The 23,188-nt window shown below is 47.0% G+C and overlaps 1 protein-coding gene across 1 annotated transcript in view; it reads right to left on the bottom strand.

The window, feature by feature from the left end:
- Window positions 1-23,188, bottom strand: part of STS (steroid sulfatase) — a 207,983-nt gene that overhangs the window by 23,203 nt on the left and 161,592 nt on the right. The window contains exons 8-9 of the mRNA XM_047765646.1: window positions 22,799-22,936; window positions 3,539-3,698 (exon numbers count right to left, since the gene is read on the bottom strand). Coding sequence (XP_047621602.1) covers window positions 3,539-3,698; window positions 22,799-22,936 — 298 coding nt within the window. The remainder of the gene's footprint in view (window positions 1-3,538; window positions 3,699-22,798; window positions 22,937-23,188) is intronic.

Genomic DNA, 23,188 nt, shown 5'->3' with positions numbered 1-23,188 from the left:
GGATGAGCAGATGCAAGCTATTATCTATAGGATGAATAAACAACAAGGTCCTACTGTTTAGCACAGGGAACTCTATGCAATATCCTGTGATAAATCATCATGGAAAAGAATATGAAATAAAAGAATATATATGAAACCGAATCACTATGCTGTACACCAGAAACTAGCACAGCATTACACATCAACTATACTTCCATTTAAAAATTTTAAAACTTAAAAAAATAAGGTAATTTTTTTTCAGCAAAAGAATAGGAAAAGAACATTTTTAGGAGGAAGCTAGAGAACTAAACTAAAGGGGATCCCAAGTACCCAGAAAGTTATCTTCATAATTAAAAAAATATATTTCCTCTATTTTTAGTAGTTTGCAGTCCTACCCTTGGGCATATATCCAGAGAAAGCCATCATTAGAGAAGATATATACACCCCTATGTTTATTGTAGCAATATTTATAATAGCCAAGACATGGACGCAACCCAAGTGCCAATCAACAGAGAAATGCATAAGGAAAATGTGGTACATATATACAATGGAATACTACTCAGCCATAAAAAGAAAATAATGCCATTTGTAGCAATATGGATGAAACTAGAGAGTCTCATGCTAAGTAAATTATATGTGGAATCTAAAAAATGATTAAAATGAACTTATTTACAAGAGAGAAATAGACCCACAGGCATAGAAAAGCAACTTACGGTTATCAAAGGTAAAGGGAGATGGGGAGATATATTAGGAGTTTAGGATTAATGGATACACATTACTAAATATAAAAGAGTTTAAACAGCAAGGACCTACTGTACAGCACAGGGAAAGGCACTCAATATTCTATAATAACTTATAAGGGAAAAGAATCTGAAACAGGATATATATATATATTCAGTTATATATATATATACATACAGCTGAAAAAATATATGTGTGTATGTGTGTATATATATGTGTGTGTGTTTATATAACGGAGTCACTTTGCTGCACACCTAAAACTAACACAACATTGTAACTCAGCTATACACCACTAAAAAAAAAAAAAAATGTTTCCACTTGTAACAGCGAACCCTGCCAATATGTGAATAGAAAATAAGATCAGTTACAAGGGCTCACAGGTCCACGAAGACTTTCAACTTTCATCCTGCAAAACAGAGCTGGACTAGATCCAGGTGGCTGACTGTTCTCTGTGTCCTGCTCTATGAAGCAGGCTTCCCCTGTGCCCCTAAACTTTGGCAACATTTACTGGGAGGAATGAGTCACTTCCCTTGTCTCCATAAAAAAAAAAAAAAAAAAAAAATGAGACCGAACACTTGGCTTTCTTTTCTACACTTGAAAAAAAAATCCAATTCTAATGATGGGATAGGAGCCCTAAATGTCACTGCTAAGATGTGCTTCTGGATGAGGTCATCCCCCCCGCCCTTCCCTCCCAGCTTCATGGTCTGTGGCCAGAGAGGCATGGTTTTCAGAGGAGTCCCCAGCTACGCCACAGGGAAGTTTTCGTTTTAACGAATTGATGTATTTAGGGTTATACTCTTGTTGCCTAGCACAAAGACTGCCCTCCACTTCTTTCCAGAATCAGCTTTTTTTGGAGACAGAAGGGGAATGCTTTTTCTGCATCTTGCTGGGGTGATGGGCACAGAACGTTCTTTAGGTCAACCGCGCCACTCAATGCACATATGTCCCTGCAGCAGACGTGAAGGGAAGCTGGGCTGCAGAGAGGAAGCTCATACAGACACAGCACGGAGCCGAATTAGAGAATGACTCTCACAGCAGCCCTTTAAGTCTGCAAAGCGAAAAGTCTCTGACGGGTGACTCCTGCACCACTGCTCTTTTTACCTAAGTAGAAATCCTGCAGTTCCCATGGTGGCTCAGCAGGTTAAAACCCCGACATAGTGTCCATGAGGATGCGGGTTCTGTTCCTGGCCTCACTCAGCGGATGACGCATATGGCATTGCCATGAGCTGTGGCAGAGGTCGCAGATGCCGTTCAGATACGGAGTGGCTGTGGCGTTACGTCGCAACTGTGGCTTGGATGCGATCCCTGGCCCAGGAATTTCCGTATGCCACAGGGGCAGCCAGAGCAAGCAAGCAAGAAAGCAAGCAAAAAGCACAGTGTGTTTGGAAGAGCAGGTCCTAGACGTCCCCCTCCAGCCCGCCCTGGTGGGGATTCAGGACCCTAGATGGACCGACCATACACGGGAAAGTGGGAAGAACTCTAGTTACCACCTGTGACCTCTCAATATGGCAACAAACGTGGTGAGTCTCCACGTATCTCCAACTCCGCCCGTGACACTCCTTATGCTTCCCATCCTTGCATCCACCCTACAAGGGCAGCGGTGGCATGACAGCCATTGGCAGGAGAAGCAATCGGGGCCAGTAAGTGAGACACGTTGGCGGCAAAACCACAACATGAAGCCAGGCAGTACAGCTCCAGAATCTTGGCTCTTGTTTGGAGCACCAGCTCCTTCTCAGGGGTGTCCAGAGACTCCATCCCCCTCAGGGTCCCTGAGACCTTTCTGGATGTCTGCGAGCTGAAATTATCTGCACGATGATGCAAAATGTCTTTTGCCTCCTGGGTTACTACCCTTTCCCGGGCGCATGGTGGATTTCCCCCGTGGCTACCTCATCACTCTGTTGGCCGCTGCAATGTGTGACTGCACATGCTTATGTTCAAAACCTCTCATTTCCACGTTCAGCTGCCAACATCCTGGGTCAGTCAAGACGGTACATAGGTCTGGGGACCACGAGGTTTGAGAAGGGCTGACCTTGACATTTCTGCCTTTCCCATTTGTGTGAGTGTGTGAGCGTGCGTGCATGTGTGCATAGTTTGAGAGCATTACATGCAAAGCAGAAATGTGAAAACAAAACAAAAAACCAGGAAACAAGCTTGCACCCAACGGGAAGTGTGCAAACCCAGCACAGCCTCAGGTCTGGTGGAGCTGCTGTTTTTGTTTCTGGTTTCCTCGTGGTTCTTGGTCCCGCTGGTGGCTGAATTAAATGTCTGCAGTCCGCGTATGTGATAGGAGCCTGGCCTGACCCCCAAGTAATGAAAAGAAGTCCTTGGGTGTGCCCGATTTCGAAGTCTTTGGATTCGTAATGACACTTAAGAAGAAACCCTTGGCAATGACGCAGGGAATTGTATTTAATCAAAGAGAAAGACACTGCCTTTAGCACTCACTCAAGGGAGACCGGCTGACACACCAGGTCCTTACTGGGGGGCTGGCTACCTTTCTGTGAGGGGCTGAGGGGGTCCAGGACACAGGGTGAAATGCAAGAGAACTGGGGGGGGGCTTTGCCCAGCTGCCCTTCTGCAAGCCAGTGAAGACCACAGAGCAGAATGAGAGTAGCACCTGGATGCCCAGAGAGGAAGACTCAGTTAAATGACAGGATGGATAGAGCAGTGTTTATGTTGTGAGACCCACCAGTACGTCCCACAGCTGGGCGTGGCCCACAGCCATGGACGGAGGCAGCATGTCGTCCTGCCCGCACACCAGGATGCCCCTGCCTGCAGACCTGAAGGAGACGACAAGCCCAGAACCAGCGAGTCACAGTACCTGTCTTCCGGCAGAGGGGCCCCGGCGAGGTTGGCCACGGTAGGAAACAGGTCCATGTTGCTTGTAGGTGCATCAAGCTCCAGCCCCGCCTGGATCACTCCCGGCCACCTCAGGATGCCTGGGACTCGGATGCCTCCTTCCCAGTTGGTGGCTTTCCCCCCTAAAACGCCGAGGGAGAGGCAGAACAGAGGTGAGGGAGGCTTTATGCCACGTACAGCCACGGTCAAGGCAGGGGCCTGGCGTGGCAGCCAATGTGGGAGATCCGAGTGCTTTAAGGACTTGGAATCAATGAGAATTTCACCAGTGATACAGCATCTGCTGTGGTGAATAAAATATATATCTGTATCTGTACAGCTATCTATCCAGCAGATACCTCTAGATAGTACAAATAGATAGAGACATATAGATGAATAGGTATATAGCTATTTAGGATAAACAGACACACACATATATATAGATAGCTGTATAGGTATTTTAGATGTATAGACAGCTATATGCATAGAGATATAGATGTATAGATATACACATATTTTAGAGGTACAGATATACAGATGTATAGCTATAGAGATCTATAGACATACATATATGATGTCGATATACAGACATAGAGATATTTAGATATCTATATATAGAAACAGATAGAGCTATATAGATGTATAGACACCTAGAGGCATAGGTTACAGAACCACAGATGTCTAGCTATATAGATACTTTAGATGTGTATATATATAGCTGTACACATATATAGATATAAAGCTGTATAGACATACAGGTGTATAGCTGGATAGATGCATATGTGTATAGGCATATAGACATACAGACACAGATTACAGATATTTTAGATGTATAGCTGTATAGATACACAAATGTATATAGATATATAGATATGGCACGGTCATGACAGGTATGGTACACGGCCAGCACTGCCTGGCAGGCATGAGTGATGACTTTGGAACCAGGGACACTCAGATCTCCCAACAAAAGACTTATAACCAGGACTCTGGACTTTCAAGTTCATGTCTACTTTTTACCCACGTGTGGGAGACAAGATAATGGCATCCACAATGTCCACATCCAAGTCCCTGGAATCTGGAGACACAGTACCTTGCATGAGCAAGGGAGAGACCATTCTGGACTATGCATGTGGCTTTGACATAAACACAAGGATTTGGGTGAGGGAGAACAGGAGGCAAGGGAACTGCTGGCCCGGCAGCTGGGGCTGTACATGGAGAGGCCAGAAGATGCGATGCTGCTGGCTTTCAGGATGGAGAGAGATGCCCTGAGCCAAGGGAGGCGGGGAGCCTCCCAGCGATGAAAAGACAAGGAACCAAGGGTTCCCTGGGAACCTTCCGAAGAAGAACACCATTCTGCCGGTACCACGTGGCTCCACTGGGAACACCAGACCTCCAGAACTGTCAGATCGTTAATCTGGGGGTCTTGGGGGGTCTTTTTAGGGCTGCACCTGTGGCATAGGGAGGTTCCCAGGCCAGGGGTTGAGCTGAGTGAGGCTAGGGATCAAACCTGAATCCTCATGGATACTAGTCAGGTTCGTTTCCACGGGGCCACGACGGGCACGCCCCTAAGATCATTAATGTGTATGGTTTTGAGCCACCAAATTGGTGGTGATTTGCTACCCGGCAGACCTAGAAAATGAAACAGCCAGTTCTGAGCCCTTGAGCACACAAGTCAACCATTTTGCGGCTCTCACTCCAGACACATCAGGTGTCGCATGTGGAATTAGGATCTCCAGGGCCCGGAAGACAGGAGAGCCCCCACAATGGCCATTTTCACCATTGCCGTTGCTTTATTATGGGCAAAGCTCTCACTGCCTGATAGGGAAAATGAGCGTTGTATATACCAGGCAATCTGAACATGAACAGAGCGTGAGGGGGTGTCAGGAGGGGCTGGAGTGAGCTGGGAGTGGGTCCCAAGCTCAGCAGGAGACTCTCCCCAAGGCCTCTAACTAATGGGTCTTGGGGAAGGGAGACGGAAGCAGGGTGGCCTTGGGCTCCAAGAGGTGGGGGCTGCTGGGTCCCTGAAGTGGGTGCACAGGGATGGTGGAAAAACAGACACACTGTCTCCACTTCCCCACCGAGAAGTCCCCCATGACTTGATGAGGAACTGAGCATGGAGTAACCTCAGCCAGTGAGGCTGGGAAGAAAGGGACAGAGTCCAAGTTCAGCTCCAGGTGAAAACCTTCTCCACCAACTACCGGGATGAAGAATGAAATAAAGAGCTAAATGAAAGACAGCACAGAACCATAGAGGGGGCCTCATGCATCGAACTGATGAATGCATGCATGGTTCACACTGCACGTAAACAACATTTAAGCTGAAAACAGCAATGGCTGGAGACACTGAGTTCGAGGGATCCTGAACAGCAAATCTTTATTTCTTTTTTCCCCTTTCTTCTTTTTAAGGGCTGCACCTACGGCATATGGAAGTTTCAGGCTAGGGGCTGAAATGGAGCTGCAGGTGCTGCCCCCGCCACAGCCACAGCCATGTCAGGTTCTTAACCCACTGAGTGAGGCCAGAGTCAAACCTGAATCCTCATGGATACTGGTCAGGTTCTTAACCCACTAAGCCATGATGGGAACTCCATCAAATCTTCATTTTTAAAAACATTATAGTTGATTTACTAGCCTACGCCACAGCAGTGCCGGATCTGAGCCACATCTCTGACCTACACCATAGCTCATGGCAACACTGGACCCTTAATCCACTGAGCGAGGCCAGGGATCGAACCCGCGTCCTCATGGATACCAGTCAGGTCCTTAACCCGTTGAGCCACATGGGAACTCCGTCAAATCTTCACTTCTTAAAGCTAGTTTCTCATAAAGTGTGGATTGAATTCTGACAATGACAGACTGAATTGCAGTTGACAACTGCAGATGGAATGCCTCCTGTGGGCAAGACCTTTAACTGCAAGCACCCGTGTGTTTGACAGACGCAGCCGTTTAGGGAAACATCATGTCTAAACTTATCACGTCGTTTGTAATTTCGATGGCGGCCTTCTAGGAAAAGTCAAACCTCTTTTGTTTCATCTTTTCAGTAAGACCTCAAGGTAATTATCTGACAAATTCGGTTACTCTTGCTTCACAGATACCGCGGCCAAGAAATGAAAAGTTTAAATAATTTGCCATAGTTTATTCACGCTGTCAGTAGCAGCGCAAGCTGTGGGAGGCATCTCCACATGTGAACGACCATCTGATTATCCTTCTAGTAGATCAGGCACACAGCATTTTTCGATTTCAATTGAACACCAACATCAACAGAATACATGGCTGGGACATAACAAAAAGGGTTAGTTTCATTCAGGGCTGTCCTGCTGGTTCAAATAAAACAGAATAAGTAAAATGGAAGATAGACCAACATACTAAAATAATGAAAAAGCATCCTTGACCAGTTCATCTCCTAGATGCATGTGGCATGGCAGATTTACTTATCAAAAAGTGCATTCATGGAAAGCCTGGGAGTTCCCCTTGTGGCTCAGTGGGGTGAGGACCTGACGTCTCTGTGAGGATGCAGGTTCGATCCCTGGCCTCACTCAGTGGGTTAAGGATCCTGCATTGCTGCAAGCTGCAGGCTGAAGATGGGCCTCAGATCGGGTGTTGCTGTGGCTGTGGTGAAGGTCTCAGCTGCAGCTTCAAGTCAGCCCATAGCCTGGGCATTTCTATATGCTGTAGGTACAGGCCTAAAAGCAAGAAGGAAGGAAGGAAGGATGGAAGGAAGCATGGAAGGAAGGAAAGGGAGAAAGACAAAGAAAATATTGGAGTTCCCATCGTGGCTCAGCAGTAATAAACTCGACTAGTATCCATGAGGATGTGGGTTCCATCCCCGGCCTGGCTCTGTAGGTTAAGGATCTGGCATTGCCGTGAGCTGTGGTGTAGGTCGCAGATGCATCTCAGATCTGGCATCGCTGTGGCTGTGGTGTAGGCCAGCAGCTGTAGCTCTGATTCAACACCTATCCTGGGAAGCTCCATATGCCGTGGGTGCAGCCCTAAAAAGACAAAAAAAAAAAAAGAAAGAAAGAAAGAAAAGAAACAAAATCTTTCCTTCAGTGGATAGTGATGCACTAATCTTATTTCCTGACCGATATATGATAGTTACACAGCAAGTTATACCGGGGAAAGCTGGGGGGCAGGGAATATGCTCATCCCCTTTATTATCATTAATTCTTCCATCAAAGCAAACTGAGTCAAAAATAAAAATCTCACGAAATATACAGATAGGGAAACCGCTGCAATGGGGAGCTACGTTAGGCATGGGAGGTCGTTCATCTAGGAAGCCATCAGGTGCAGCGACAAATCCAACACCAGAGCCTAGAAGGTGGACAATTCCTCGACCCCCCTTCACCTCTGCATCAAGAGAAGCAGGGCCAAGTCATCTGTCTAATGTCACAAGAGGACAGCAGGTGGGCTGGATACAGACACACCTGAACGGTTAGAATTAAGAAGGACCCGATGCCAAACAAACTCTCTATCCTCCCAAGAATTAAGAGGGCTCACTTCACGATTATACGGCCCGGCATCCAGGGGTACACCTTAAATACACACCACTTTCATGTGTCAATGACACCTGGAGAAAGCTGACCCACTAGCAAGGGAAATCCTTGTTTGGATTGGGTCAACGCGAATCAGTTTCACCATAAGAAAACCAACTAGCCTTTCCATCGCTGTGACCATCGATAGAAATGCCTATTGGTGTCTGCATAGAATGTCCTAAAGGAGATAATACTGAAGGAGATAACACATGTGCACACACACACACGGCCACAGAAATCCACAGGCACATCCAGAGCCTGTCTTTATCATGATGCATACATCAGAGGTGTGTTCTGCTCTGAAGACTCTACTGAGACCTCAGACGGGCATGGCTTGACATGTAACCTCCTTGAAAACAAAAGAGAACTCCGGAAGAGATCCTACAAATGTCACATCCTGCCCGAGATGCAAACACCCGGAGAGAGCTCCAGGCTACACATAGCCCCCTGGTGGCAAAAGGTCTGGGTGGCTGCCGTGAGTGAGGGGCTCACAGCACCCCGGGACCCAGCCACCTACTGAAAAGGTGTGGCAAGATCAAGAGTGGTTTCCTTTCAAGTTAGGGTTTTTTGTTTTTTGTGGTTTTTTTTTTTTTGTCTTTTTATGGCTGCCCTTGTGGCATATGGAAGTTCCCAGGCTAGAGGTTGAATCAGAGCTGCAGCTGCCAGCCTCCACCACAGCCACAGCAACACAGGATCCAAGCTGCATCTGTGACCTATACCACAGCTCACAGCAAAGCCAGTTTCTTAACCCACTGAGTGAGCCCAGGGATTGAACCCACATCCTCATAGATACCAGTTGGGTTCATTACCTCTGAGCCACAATGGGAACTCCTGAAGCTGGTTCTCTAATGACAAACTACGATCTTCACTGGGGGACATCAGAACCCACTATGTGTGACATCATCAGCCTCTCATCTTAGAGCTCTTCATCAATATTCAGAAACTAAAGAAATGCATCAACACAGAAAATCTCATGCAATTTTCTCAAGCTGTCCAGTGTTTTTATAATAGCAATGGTTAAAAAAAAAAAGCCTACTTTATAAAACCTTTAAAAGATGATAAAGACATCCCCACACACTGCTGACAGAAAAACATGTTTGGGGCTGGGCTGCACATTTGCAGGTACACGCTGATGTGCAAACAGGCTTGCTTGTCGGACAGTGTGGCTCTGTCCTCGGGCTGTGCGGCAGCGTGAAAGGAGTGGGCACAGAATGTGCTCCTCGGGCTGGAAAAGCCCAGCACGCAGCCCAGGAACTGCTATTGTTGCTCTGAAATGAAGGTCACAGGAACCCAAAGGGTGACACGTCACACCTTCAGCAGACACAGACCAAGCTGCGCCATCCGACAACTGGCCATCATGACAGCATTCGCCCTGCTCCAGGGAGAAGTCAAGCTCATGACAGATCTTAATTTCTTCATTCTGCTCCACGCCTCTGCAAGGCAGAGAAGTGCCCCACTTCACAGGTGGGAAATCTGGGGCCAGGAAGGCACAGGAACGCAAGCAACGTGTCAGAGATCACTCCAGAATTTGTGTTCCTGAACCAGTCTACCTCTAACTACATTCTGCCATGAATCTCAGAACCCCATAGGCAGCACAAAGATACAGGACCAAGGATCCCACCCTGCAGAAACTCCAGGTCTCGAAGGATTAGCTCAGATATACCCACAGATAACTCTGATTGGGGGTCCACAGGAAACACAAGAGATGCCTCCTTCCTGGGAACACTGACCCTAAATCCAAGGACTATGAGTTGGTGTGCGAAGGAGAAATGGGATTAGCAGAGTAGGATGTGAGGTGGCAGGTGCGCTGCGAGAAAAAGAGGCTGAAGGAGTCTGGATCCTTTCTTTCTGTAAATGGACGGGCAGACAAAAGAGCAGGGGCTAAATTTAAAAGCGGGGTGAGGAGTTGTCCAATGCCTGCCTTTCTCATCCCAGTGGCATGAGGCTGTGACAGGACGTCACTGAGGGAGGGTGGCTGAGTTAATCTCTCCAGGCAGGCACAGAGAACATTCTGCTATCATTCACCCCCAAGACTCTTGTCCGGAACAGCTGTCTCCAAACCAGGCTTCTATTTTTGTCCTTTCGAAGGCTTCCGCCCAGCAGGTCAAATGCGTCGGAATCGCAACACCAGACACACATCATTCTTTTGCTGGATCTGGGCACAGAGTCTCACGAAAGATCCTATTTATCGTCTTTTCTCTTCTTGGGTGTCTCTCCACCTGCAGGACCCTGATGCCCTGGATTGATGGGAGCCCCAGGGACCTACACTGACAAATGTAATTCATGCTAGATGCTTTCTCGCCCAAGATGCTGTGGTTCATACTCTCGCTGGTGCATTCATTTCAGGGACTAAAACCCACCTGCTACAGAGGGGACAAGGGACAAAACTGGTCTCGTGGCAAAAAGAAAGAACAACCATCTGTCTAGTTAACACAGTTTGAAACATTAAGGGTGACTAAGAAGCAAGACCTCAAATGGCTAAATAATGTGAGCCAGGGGCTGACCCACCTTCTCTCTGAGGAGCCAGCTAGGAACTATCTTGGGTTGTGTGGGTGATTTGATCAGCTCCCAAGCAGCTCAGAAGCAGTGGGGCCAGACACCAGCCAATTAACACGGCTGGGTTTCCGTACTACTTTATCTATAACATCAGGCGTCGGGTTGCATTTGGCCCAAATGCCACAGAGTGCTGAGTCCTTCCCTAAGTTACTGAAATTTGGGGATGAAGCTGGGTGGACATGCCCTGACCTGACTCCCCAAGATCCACTCCTTCAGAGTCAGGGGAGAAATGTCACCTCAACCTCCAGTGATGATTTATCTTTCACTTAATTGGAGTCCTATGTCTCTTCTGCAAGAATGAAACACTAAACAATCTATCCTGGCCTGAAATGTAAAGTAACCACATCTCCAGTATCAGCCCTGAGTTGAGCTGAGTCTCACCTAGATGCCCCAGACATCTTGTTGTAGCCTGCCTTCTATAAAGCTTTGTTGCTTTTGTAATTTGCTCTGCTAGGATTTTTCCCCAACCCACCCCCCCCCAGTCATTTTTATAACCCCCTGAAAGCCTGGATGGCGTGCCTCTCCTGTGTAATCAAGCCTTCTACAACTGCCACTGCACATTATGTTTTCCTACTCTCCATTCCCCAGGCATTTTTCAAGGCTCTTGTATATGGGATGTCTGACAATCAATTTGATGCAGGTCTCACCATCCCATTGGGATCAAGAGTACTTGAAAAGAGACTCTATAACCTAAATATCCATCAACAGAAAAATGGATTAAGAAGATGGGGTACATATATAAATGGAATACTATGCAGTCATAAAAAAGAACAAAATAATACCATTTGTAGCAACATGGATGGACCCAGTAGATTCTACATTCTACTTCTATGTAGAATCTAAGATATGGTACAAATGAACCTATCTACAAAATAGAAACAGACTCACCAACATGGAGAACAGACTTGGGGTTGCCAAGGAGGAGTGGGACAGATGGGGAGTTTGGGGTTAGTAGATGCAAACTGTGACATTTAGGATGGATAAGCCATGAGGTCCTGCTGTCCAGCACAGGGAACTATATCCAGTCACTTGTGATAGAACATGAGAGAAGATAATATAAGAAATGGAACGTATTTACACATATGACTGGGTCACTTTGCTGTACAGCAGAAATTGACCCAACATTATAAAACAACTGTATCCATAAAATTTTTTAAAAATAATCGGAATAAAAATTTTTTTTAAAAAAGAAAAGATACTCTAATTCACTATTGGATCAACTGTGGCCCACGGCATAACTCCTTCCACCCAGAGAATGTCCAATACATGCATGGAAAGGATAAAGTCATAGGGGAACTGATGGAAAGTATTGCTGGTGTAAAGACAACCCTACAGATGAGTGTGATTATATATAATGCGTATTTCCAACCTCTTTCAGTCCCTTGCGTTTCCCCAACCTGCTCCATTCCAAAAGTTCTTTTCCCCAGAGTCTTACCCAATAAGCTCATGTTCTTCTTCTTACCTTCCATTCGTCCATGAAAATAAGTTGAGCATGAAATAGTTCAACTCCCTGCCCTCCCAGAGGTCAGTTTATCCAGTGCCATCTCATCACCTCCATGTCCCTTCCAGGCAACCTCAGCCTCCCTCGCCCACAGACCATGTCTCTTCTACCTGAAGTGAGTCATGCAAACACCCCATTGTCCAGCCTCCAACCTCTGCCTTCTGGTATGACTTCCCCAACCACGGGCCCAAACTTTGCAAAAGTTAACCCTGTGGCATCACGGTCACATGTTTCGTCCAAAAAAAAAAAAAAAAAGGGAAGGAAGGGAGGGACGGAGGGAAAAAGAAATGCAATGAAATCAACTCATCTAAAACCAAGATCAAAAAATAAAATAAAATAAAATAAAATAAAATAAATAAAATAAAACCATGACCATCTAGCAGTTCAATTTTCTACTTAGGTGGACAGTCCCAATTGTTCCAAAAGGCAATCCAATTTTCCGGATGTTTGCTAAGTTTATCCTATGTAGTTCCACCTCTAGCTCATGTAATACACCCTTTCCATCATATTCTTGCCAAAACACCGGATCCCATAGCACCCATGACACGTGTTCACACCTCCCCAGTACAACGCCAGCCCTCAGTGAAAATACCCATCTGTTCCCCGTAAACCTAGATCTCAGCTTTGTGCATCTGAGAAAAGGGACCAAATAGAGCCCTTTCCTGCTACTGGAAGCCAGTGTTCCCCACGTTCAGCAGGAATATCAACCCCCTCTTCCAGAGTCCTATGTGTCACTTCTCTGTCCCCTCAACCTCTCTCCTTCAGGAGTAACTGCTTCCTTTTACAGGGAGGAAACCGAAGGCTTCATTTGGGGTCACCACCAGCTTCCAGCCTCTATACAGCCCATCCACTAGCACCTGCTCTCGTGTTACCCCAGAGTAGAGAAGGTCCCTCCTCCTGGCAAAGATCAACCCTCCTTCCACACGTGGGCTCTCATGTCCCACGACCTTCTCAGAAATCTGACACTCTTAGTCATCCTTTGCATCTTCACTCTCGCTCTATTCAAGGTGATTCGGGAGAATGAAATATACTTCAAATGTCCCCAGGACAACCCCTCCCCCCGTCACAGCCTGTCTCCTTGCAGACACATTTCTGAAAAGAATCTGAGAAACCACCTCCCCCTGCCTCCAGCCTCTTCCATCCATCTGGCTTCTGCCTCTCATGCTCCATGGAAAAAACACATATTAGCATCACGTGTGTAGCATATGCAATGGACCCTTGGTGGCCACAGTCTTACTTGACTGTTCATCAGCAGCACTGCTGAGAACCATGCTCTGCCTGGATCTTCTCTCCCCTCTCTGTCTTGTTTTTATTTCCCCTGTCGCTTTCTCCCTATCTCTTCTGTTGCATCATCACTTCTCATCTCACCTTTTACATCCAGCTTGGTCCCCGACTCGATTCTCTCTTGCACCAAGATGATCTCATCCATCTCCTCACGTGCCAACCAAATACAGGTCTCTGCCCAGGATCCTAATTCCTTCGGGGAATCTCTACCTACCCCATCATGCCTGCCAAAAATATAACATCTCCTGGCCTCCTTTCCCTCAAACCCAATCTCCAATACCAGTGGATTTACCAACACAGCCGTGCTCTTCCATGGTCCTCTTAATTGAGTTAAACTTTGTACCCTTCAGACTCAAGCTCAAGTGTTTTTTCAGTTATGCATTCACTCACAAAGTATTTCTTAATAACAGATCAGGCCGTGTTTTATGTTCTGGGGATACAGGTATCAGATTTACATCTGCTATCACACTTGCCTCACTCTGGTGGTTTCCTTACACTCATAGAGGGAACTTGGAAGACACTCTGCAATACTGGCTTTTTCATCATCACTACAAACCCCTCTGTCTGTCTGTCTGTCTGTCTGTCTGTCTTTCTTTCTTGCATTTTAGGGACCTAGCCCTTCACTGGCTGTTTTTTTTTTTGTTTGTTTTTGGGGGGATTTTTTTTTCCTTTTTAGGGCTGCACCCCTGGGCATATGGAAATTCCCAGGGTAGGGGTCAAATGGGAGCTACAGCTACACCACAGCTCACAGCAATGCCCGATCCTTAGCCCACTGAACAAGGCCAGGCAAGTATGGAACGTGTGTCCTCACAGGTCCTAGTCGGGTTTGTTAACTGCTGCGCCACAGTGGGAACACCCCTGTACTATGTTTCTATAGTAACAAACTTACTGTTCCAATTCTAAGGCTGATACATAGTTATTTCTCAGTTCATCCTTAGCCTCACTCCTCATTCCTTATACTGGATGTGGGGGTTATTACTGACCTTTGATTTTAACTGTTACCCACATGGCAATAACTAGATAGATAGATAGATAGATAGATAGATAGATAGATAGATACACACATCTATCTATCCATCCAACCATCCATCCATCCATCTTCTCTATCTATCTTCCTTCCTTTTGGCCACACCTGGACAGCATGCAGAAGTTCCTGGGACCAGGATGGAACCCATGCCACAGCAGTAACCAGAACCACAGCAGTGACAGTGCCAGATCCTTAACCTGCAGAGCAACCAAGGAACTCATCTATCTTCTCTATCTTTATCTATCTAACCTATCCATCCATCCATCATATATATTTTGCCATTGATCAATCAATCTATCTATTCACCCATCCATCATATATATTCATTCTATCTATCTATCCATCCATCCATCCACTGAAACACCTATCCATCCATTGTTCTCTCTCCCTCTCTCTTGCTCTCTCTAAACACATTCTATTGGTTGTATGACCATGGTTGGAGGATACCTCATCAGCCATATCCCTCAACCTCCCTTGTTTGCCTGTTCATCCCCAGCACCACTGAGCTGCTGTTTGCTCCCTAAAAGCATCTCCCGCCTGCCTGGAATGAAAGTCCCACCTTCCCTCTCCCAGCAAACACTTCCAAACATCAGTCTGCAAAGGATCCATCTCTCCTGAGACATCCTCTGAGTTCCCAAGGTGAGTCAATGACCTCTAATCGCCCCTTCTCAGAGCTTCCTTAGAGTTTGTTTTCCTAAAACTACCTCCTTAGCTCTCCATCTCAACAACAGAATAGGAGCTTCTAGAGGTCAGGGACCCTGCTTCTAGAAGTCATTAAACCCCAGAAGCTAGCCCTGCCCCTGGTGTGTGTACTCAAGTGGCTCACAGTATGTCCAGTTAAACTGAATGAGCAAAGTGCTAAGTGAGGCTAACACATGAACCTTTTTCAAAGGTGCACAGCCTGGGGGATGCCTCCTGGCACCTAAGGACTGAGACGAGCTGGACTGGCCAGCGTTGCCCACTCTTGGGGAGCTGATGAAAACGTTTGCTGAAAGCCAAAGAATGAACCTGAATATAATAACGATGCCACCTACGAAACTACCAGTGTCTCTTCCTGTTATGTGCGTTCCAGTGAAAGTCTCCATGGCTCTGAAAGCTGTGTGATGCAAGAACGGAAGAGACACCATACTCAGTGACTCTAAGAAGCGACTCCTAAATGAGGTGGACTTCAGCCAATCGGTTGCTTCTGGGGCCTGCCCTTTGGGGAGAAATGCCAGGAGCTGCAGTGCCTTTGGTGCAGGCATCCGGGAATTTGAAAAGCATTTTTCTGGGCATAGAGAAAGTCTCCTTTCTGGAACACTCAGGAAATTGTGATTTTTTTCCGCCCCCACCTCTTGTTAACAAATGCTTCTGAAGACACCATCTGTAGACTTACCTTATCCATCCCACTGACACTTACCACCTGCTGTGAGGCAGGGTGAAAGGGAGATGTTGCGGAGGGAGCCTCCCACTGGATGGCCTTGACTCAGAGAGGAGTGAACGTGAAGCCTGAGCCAGGAGACTCTGGGAAATTTTCTACTATAAGAAAGAGACTGAAACCTCTACACTCTACTCTAAGAACATCTTAGGGATGCTATTCTGGTCTCCGCTAAGGGAAAGTCTTTTAGGGAAAGGAAAAAATATTTGGGGAGAGGGCGTTCCTGTTGTGGCAGAGGAAAAGAATCCAACTAGTATCCATGACAATCCCTGGCCTCATTCAGTGGGTTTGGGAGCCGGTGTTGCCGTGAGCTGCAGTGTAGGTGGCAGATGTGGCTCAGATCCCACACTGCTGTGGCTGTGGTGTAGGTCTGCAGTTGCCACTCTGATTCGACCCCTAGCCTGGGAACGTCCATATGTTGCAGGTGAGGCTGTAAAAAGCAAAACAAAAAAACCCACAAAAAAAACAAAACAAAAAAAACCAATTCAGGTAGAGTCTCGGAAGCAGAAGGAAGAGCAATCTGGGGAGTGAGGGCTCATTCTTCCCTCAGCGGCTAGTTACTGAACACCTGTGACGGGGGTATTTCGGACACAAGGATAGACTATGGAATCATGCAGCGTGGATTCCTGTCCCCATGACACTTATAGGGGAGACAGTTAAATCAATAAAAAGGCAGCCCATCAGATGTGCAGGGGACAAAATCGGGGGTGGGGTGATGCATGCCTGGGATTAGGGGGGGTGGGCTTGGAGGGGGGACCAGAATTTTTGAGCCGATGGTGCGGAGAGAGCTGATGGAAGCTCCGTGTGATGGAAGGATGGGCTCTATGCAAAGATCAGCGGATGCGCTTTCCAACACTGCCAATGGACACACCCCAGAGTGCCAACAAGATTAAGGAGCTGGGGGACCAGAGAGAAAAATGAGGCAGAGAGGAGGAAAACGAAGCAGGAAGGAGGGGACGGAAGGACTGTGTACAGCCAAGACAGACTTCACATCCTCTTCTTGACACACGGCAATATGTCAGGATTCGAAGAAAGGAACAGGGAGTGCCCGTTGTGGCTCACTGGGTTAAGGACCCAATGAGCATCCATGACGATGCAGGTTCAATCCTTGACCTTGCTCAGTGGATTAAGGATCCTGTGTTGCCATAAGCTGTGGTATAGGTCACAGATCCAGCTTGGATCAGGTGTTCCCATGGCTGTGGTGTAGGCCGGCAGCTGCAGCTCCAATTGAACCCCTAGGCTGGGAACTTCCATATGCTGCAGGTGCAGAGGAAGGAAGGAAGGAGGGAGGGAGGGAGGGAGGGAAGGAAGGAAGGAAGGAGAAGAAAGAAAGAGAAAGAGAGAGAGAGAAGAAAGAAAGAAAAAAAGGAAGAAAGAAAGAAAGAAAAGAAAAGAGAAAGAAAGACAGGCAAAGAAAGGAAGGAAGGAAGGAAAGAAAAGAGAGAGAGAAAGAGAGAGAAAGAGAGAGAGAAAGAGAGAGAGAGAAGAAGAAAGAGAGAGAAAGAAAGAAAGAAAAAGAAAGAAAGAAAGAAAAGAAAGAAAGAAAGAAAGAAGACAGACAGACAGACAAAGAAAGAAAGGAAGGAAGGAAGACAGTCAAAGAAAGAAAGGAAGGAAGGAAGGAAGGAAGGAAGGTAGGACACGTGAAGATGGAGGCAGAGATGGGAATGTTACATCCCAAATCCAGGTAGTTCTAGCAACCACCAGCAGCAGGGGGACATCAGCAAGGACCCTCCCCCCTGGAACCCCCAGAAGGAGCAAAGCCCTAATAACCCCTTGATTTCAGACTTCTGGTCTCCAGAACAGAGAGAAAGAATCCCTGCTGGTTTCTTTAACCCTCTGAGCTGGGAGGACCTTGTCTGCAGCCTCAGAAACTGAGTATGTGCAGCAATGTATGTGTATGTTTCCCAAAGCACATGCAGGGGCCTGGGAGGAGAAGGGACTGGAGGCCACAGAGAAGCAGCAGTGTGAACAGGGAGAAACCCACTGGGGAGGTGAATTTGAGGGGATGATGGCCAGGAAGAGGCTGTGATGGATGGTCTTTTTAGGGCCCCACCTGCAGCACACAGAGGTTCTCAGGGCTCGAACTGGAGCTGCAGCTGCAGGCTTACATCACAGCCACAGCAACGCAGGATCCGAGCCACGTCTGTGACCTATGCCACAGCTCAAGGCAATGCTGGATCCTTAACCCACTGAGTGAGGCCAGGGATCACATCTTCATGGATACTAGTTGGGTTCGTTACTGCTGAGCCACAACGGAACTCCCCGTGAAAGGATTTTCATATCAACAGCTGTAAGGCTCACAGGCTTATTAATGCAACAGGTATGGGTTTTTTTGGTTGTTGTCTATTTATCTTACTTCTCAATGAAAACCCCAATGACTCGGTACGAGGACACTGTCAAATTATGTAGAAGCTCTAACAAGGACAAGGATTCCTTAACTCTCAGATGAGCAGATGGATCAGGACTTGGTAACCTAGTGTGTTCAGACTGATTGACACAAGCATTCAGAGCATGTGGACAGTAGAAGGAAATTTACTTTAGAAGCTTCTCAGAAGCCAACGGTTCAGAAACGTATTATAGGACCGACATTGCCAAGATTGCGAAGATGCGACCAGTGTTATGTTCAAAACATACAACGGACCCTGTCTCTATCTCCTGCTGGAGCCTTTTCATAAAGGTGAAATGTACTGATATCAAAATCTGAACAGGATAATCATGCTGCAAACAGATTTCCTTAAAAAGAACATAAGGAAACAAATGAAAGGGTCACTGTTCCTTCACCCCCATCATATTAAATTGTTTTTTAAAACACAGATTACAGCAGGATCTAACATTCCTATGATTCCAAAGAAACACCTGTTGGCCTGAGTCAATCATAGCTGTTCTATCAAGACAGCCCACAGATTCCATTAGGGGAACAGATCTGAATGAGGAATTCAGTGGACTCATGAGCCCGAATCATAGAGACCTTCTTGAGCAGTTCTGATTAAGAGTGGACATCATTACTGTTCAGAAAAGGATGCTCTTTTGATCAATGAGCTTCAATGGTGTGATTCCTTGTGTTTGCATAACTCACAGCTTTAGAAAACAAAGTATCTTGACATTGAGGTGTCTTTGGTCATTCCCCCAGCTAGAAGGAAGCCGTGTCTTTTTCTTTTTCTTTTTTTTTTTTTTTTTTGAGCTGTACTATAACACCGCACTGTAACAATGCTTTACCGTGAACTTGATTTCAACTCAATGTGACAAAGCGATAATGCTTTGCAATAGAGCAGCAGCTGAGATATTAATACAGTGTCACACATGGATGGTATTTCTAGCACTCAAGCAAAGCATTTGTAACACATCCAATACGCTTCTTAAAAAAGGAAAAACAAGAAGCAGCCTACAGACATGTGTTTCGGATCATATGAGAGCCTCGGCTCCCCGACATCATTCAGGCCTTAGACGTTCTCTTTATGCCCTGGCCTCACCATTCACTTATGTCTCTGAAGAGTCAGCTCTCAAAGCCCCCGCCATCTCTTCTTGCTCATCCTGCTTCCTCAGATTCATCAGGTGGCAGTCATCTGATCACCTGTCCCTGAACTGAGGCTCCATCACCGTGTGTGGAACTTTCTTAAACCACATGCTACTCGCAAACCACTTCTATCACTGCAATTTTTGTGCACGTCTCGGCAGTGGCCACCAAGCTACCTTGGAACCCAACAGACATTCATCAGGGAGAGTGAACGGACAGTGGCACCAACTCACGAAATGCGGTCTGTGACTCCACCTTGAGAGAGGCTACTGTCTATGACATAATGTCAATGGCTTTCTCTCAACAGGCTGGAAGCTCAGGGAAATAGGACAGAAGCACCTAGTCTTAACTGTATAGGAATATGAGTCTTCAATTCTCGCTACTCAAAAAATAAGACAATAGAGGTTGGCTGGCACAAACAGTGGGTTAATCCCGTTCTGAGTCAACACCCCTGCTCGTTCATTTTACTCATGCTGAAGACTGGTCTGTGTCCTGTACTGGTGCATAACGATGGAAAGCGAAGGAAGCAGGATAAACACCTGGAAGGTATCCATCCATACCAGCAACCAACAGGAATCCTTCTGTCCTGCATTCCAGGTAACCAAGGTGTAAGCAAAGGTCCCTGCCCCCAGGCACTGTGAATTTAAAAGGACTCAGATGGGCACGTCAGGATGGAACAGAAGTATAAGGTCTCACAGGCTACATGCTGCCTCTGGGGTGGATAAAAGACTGCCCTTTCTCCGTCTCTTTGGCTCAGGCTCTGTGGGATATGGCATTTACCCACTCCTGGCAGTTTGCACAGAAAGCCATCTGCTTCTCATCCATCCTCAGCTCTCCTGAGGAGGGAGGGTAAGAGGCTGGGAGATCGAGAGGTAGAAGGACAGGAGAGCAGGCATGATCTAACAACTTCCCAGCCTCGCCTCCTTTGGCAACATTTCTTGGGTCCTGCTGGCTGAGTAGAGGCTCTCCTTGCTGTATGCACCCCTAGCATCTTGTGTCAAGAAATGTTGATGCCCTTATTAAATTTCATGGGTCTCTTTAGACTTCCTGCCATCCCTACCCTACTGAACCACCCACCCACTTACCTGCCCAACCAACCGCTCAATCACTCCATAACCAACCAACCACTCAATCAAACCCCAATCAACCATCCAATCACCCAATCATCACCCACCCAACCACATAACCACCCACCCAACTACCCATCTATCCAAGCAACCAACCACTCAGCCACTCACCCACCCAACTATTCAACCACACACCCACCTAGCCAACCACTCAACCAACTACCCAACCAACCACCCACCCAATCAACTGCTCAACTACTGACACAAACATTCACCCACCCCACCCACCCAATGATCATACAATCACCCAACCAACCAATCACCAAGTCACCCACCCAACTACTCAACCATCCTCTCAACCAACCACTCAACCAACCACCTACCCACCCACCCCTCAAATAACCACCCAATTTCCCACAAGTCAACCACTCACCTACTCAACCACCCAACCATCCACTCCATCAACTACCCAAAGAACCACTCAACCAGCTACCCAACCAAACTTGCCCCCAATCAACCACCCATCCACCCACCTACCCAACCTGCTCAACATGAGCTCCTTCAGAGCAGAGCAGGCACCCCTATTTTGCCTTTGTTTTTGCCTCCAACCCAGTGCCACATACACAGCTCCATCGGTATTTTGTAAACTAATAGATGAAAGCTTTCCACAGATTATCCCTTCATGTTTTTACAGAGAAACCCTCATTTCCTGAGACCCAGGGGATCTGTGAAACATCCACATGAGAGAATCCTAAAAGGGTGAGAAAGCACTTTATCGCTTTAAGGTAGCAAAGTTCGATGGCCATGTGCTTTCCTGTGTCTTAGGCATCTTCCTGCTTTTTAGAGGCAGTACCCACAGTCTGAGACAGTGTAGTTCACCTCTTTGCAAGATCCCTTCTTCCCATCCTCCCCCGGTACCTCCAACCCACACCCACTGCATGTCCAGGTGGCATTCTAACCCTCAGCCCTCATAGACTCTTTGAGGTACCTCATCTAAGTCTTCATGATGGGCCACGTTGCATTATCATTAGATATGTATGTCTTGTGTTCACAGAGTGTATGCAGTGCAAGCAACGTGGAGTTAGTAGCTGGGTCTTATCTAATATCCCCAGTGCCTAGTCTGGGCCATCGTGGTGGTGGTTGACCTAATGCTGTGTCAGGAATGAAGCATACACAGAGCGGGGTGAGGGAGGCAGAGTAACAACCTCCCAAAGATGCCCATCTTCCCATGCCCAGACACACGTGAATACATTACCTGTCCCTGCGAAAGGGCCTCTGTGGACCGGAAGAAGTTAAGGGTCTAGCGATGGGAAACTCACTCCATGTTATCTGGATGAGACCAGTTATCATCACAAGGGTCCTTACCATTGCATGCCAGAGAATCAGAGTAAGAGAAAGAGATAGAATCATGGAAGCAGAGGTCAGAGAGAGAGAGACAAAGGTTGGAAGACACTGCATGGATGGATGAAAAGATGCAAGAAAGGGCTATGAGCCATGGCACAGGGATAGCCTCCAGAAGCTGGAGAAGGCAAAGAAATGGATTCTCCCTGAGACTGACCCTCTGAAAGATGCAGGGCTGTGATCACCTTCATTTCAGACCACTGAGGCCCATTGCAAAACTCTGACCTCTAGAACTACAAGTGGATGCATTTCTGTTGCTTTAAGTCTGCAAGTTTGTGTTAATTTGTTACAGCAGTGGATGAATACTAATACATGGGGGAGTTTGTGTTAATTTGTTACAGCAGTGGATAAATACTAATACATGGGTTGGGGGGCAGGGAGGGGTGTAAGGAGTCTTGTTTTAAGCAACTACACAATACAAGGCTGCATTTACATTTGGGGTAAAACCACTTCATTCTAGTGTCTCGATATAGACTTGTGATTTTTTTAATTTTTATTTTTTAGGGCCACACCTGTGGCATATGCAAGTTCCCAGGCTAGGGGTTGACTTGGAGCTGCAGCTGCCAGCCTATGCCACAGCCAGGGCCGCACCAGATCCAAGCTGCATCTGCAACCAATGCCATCGCTTGTGGCACCACTGGATCCTTAACCCACGGAGCAAGGCCAGGGATCAAACCTGCATCCTCACAGAGACGATGTCAGGTGCTTAACCTGCTGAGTCACAGCAGGAACTGCAGAATGGGTGCTTTCAAGAGTTCTATAGGGACCGTACCAGAAACAGCCATGTTGGCCATCTGCATTTTCCATGCCCATGACCCAAAAGAGTCGTGTATGCTTCCATGTGACCAAAGAACAGCATCACAGTGCCACGATGCAGGAGGAGGGCACTAAGCGGATGGGGAAAGGGGCTGATACCATGGGCATTCCCCACCTGGACAGATTTCTCACCTTTATAGATTCCGTTACTGCCTCCGTGAACTTCCCCTTTGACAGTCACCTCCTCCACATGGGCTCCTTGGTCCGAAGAGAAATAGATGAGGGTGTTATTAGCCAGCTTCAACTCATCTAGAATGTCCAGGATCTGCCCTGAAAGGGAGAAGAAACTCCGTGTTCAAACCATCCAACCTTTACCAAGACAGGTATGTGATTTATCCTCATCGACTTGTCCCTCCGTTTTTGAGGGGGAGGAGGAAATGGTCTCGTATGCTGAGCTCTCTCACACGATGCCAGCGGGGGATGCGGTGGCATCGGGGCTCGGGCGGAGACCGCCAGAAGATTCCGTCTGAATGAAGCATCACCTACAAGCATCATGTGAAGCTCTAGGCATAGCAGGGTGAT

Source organism: Phacochoerus africanus, chromosome X, assembly GCF_016906955.1.
Source record: "Phacochoerus africanus isolate WHEZ1 chromosome X, ROS_Pafr_v1, whole genome shotgun sequence".
Classification (NCBI taxonomy): domain Eukaryota; kingdom Metazoa; phylum Chordata; class Mammalia; order Artiodactyla; family Suidae; genus Phacochoerus; species Phacochoerus africanus.
The sequence above is the reverse complement of the archived record's forward strand: the minus strand, read 5'-3'. Positions and strand labels throughout refer to the sequence as shown.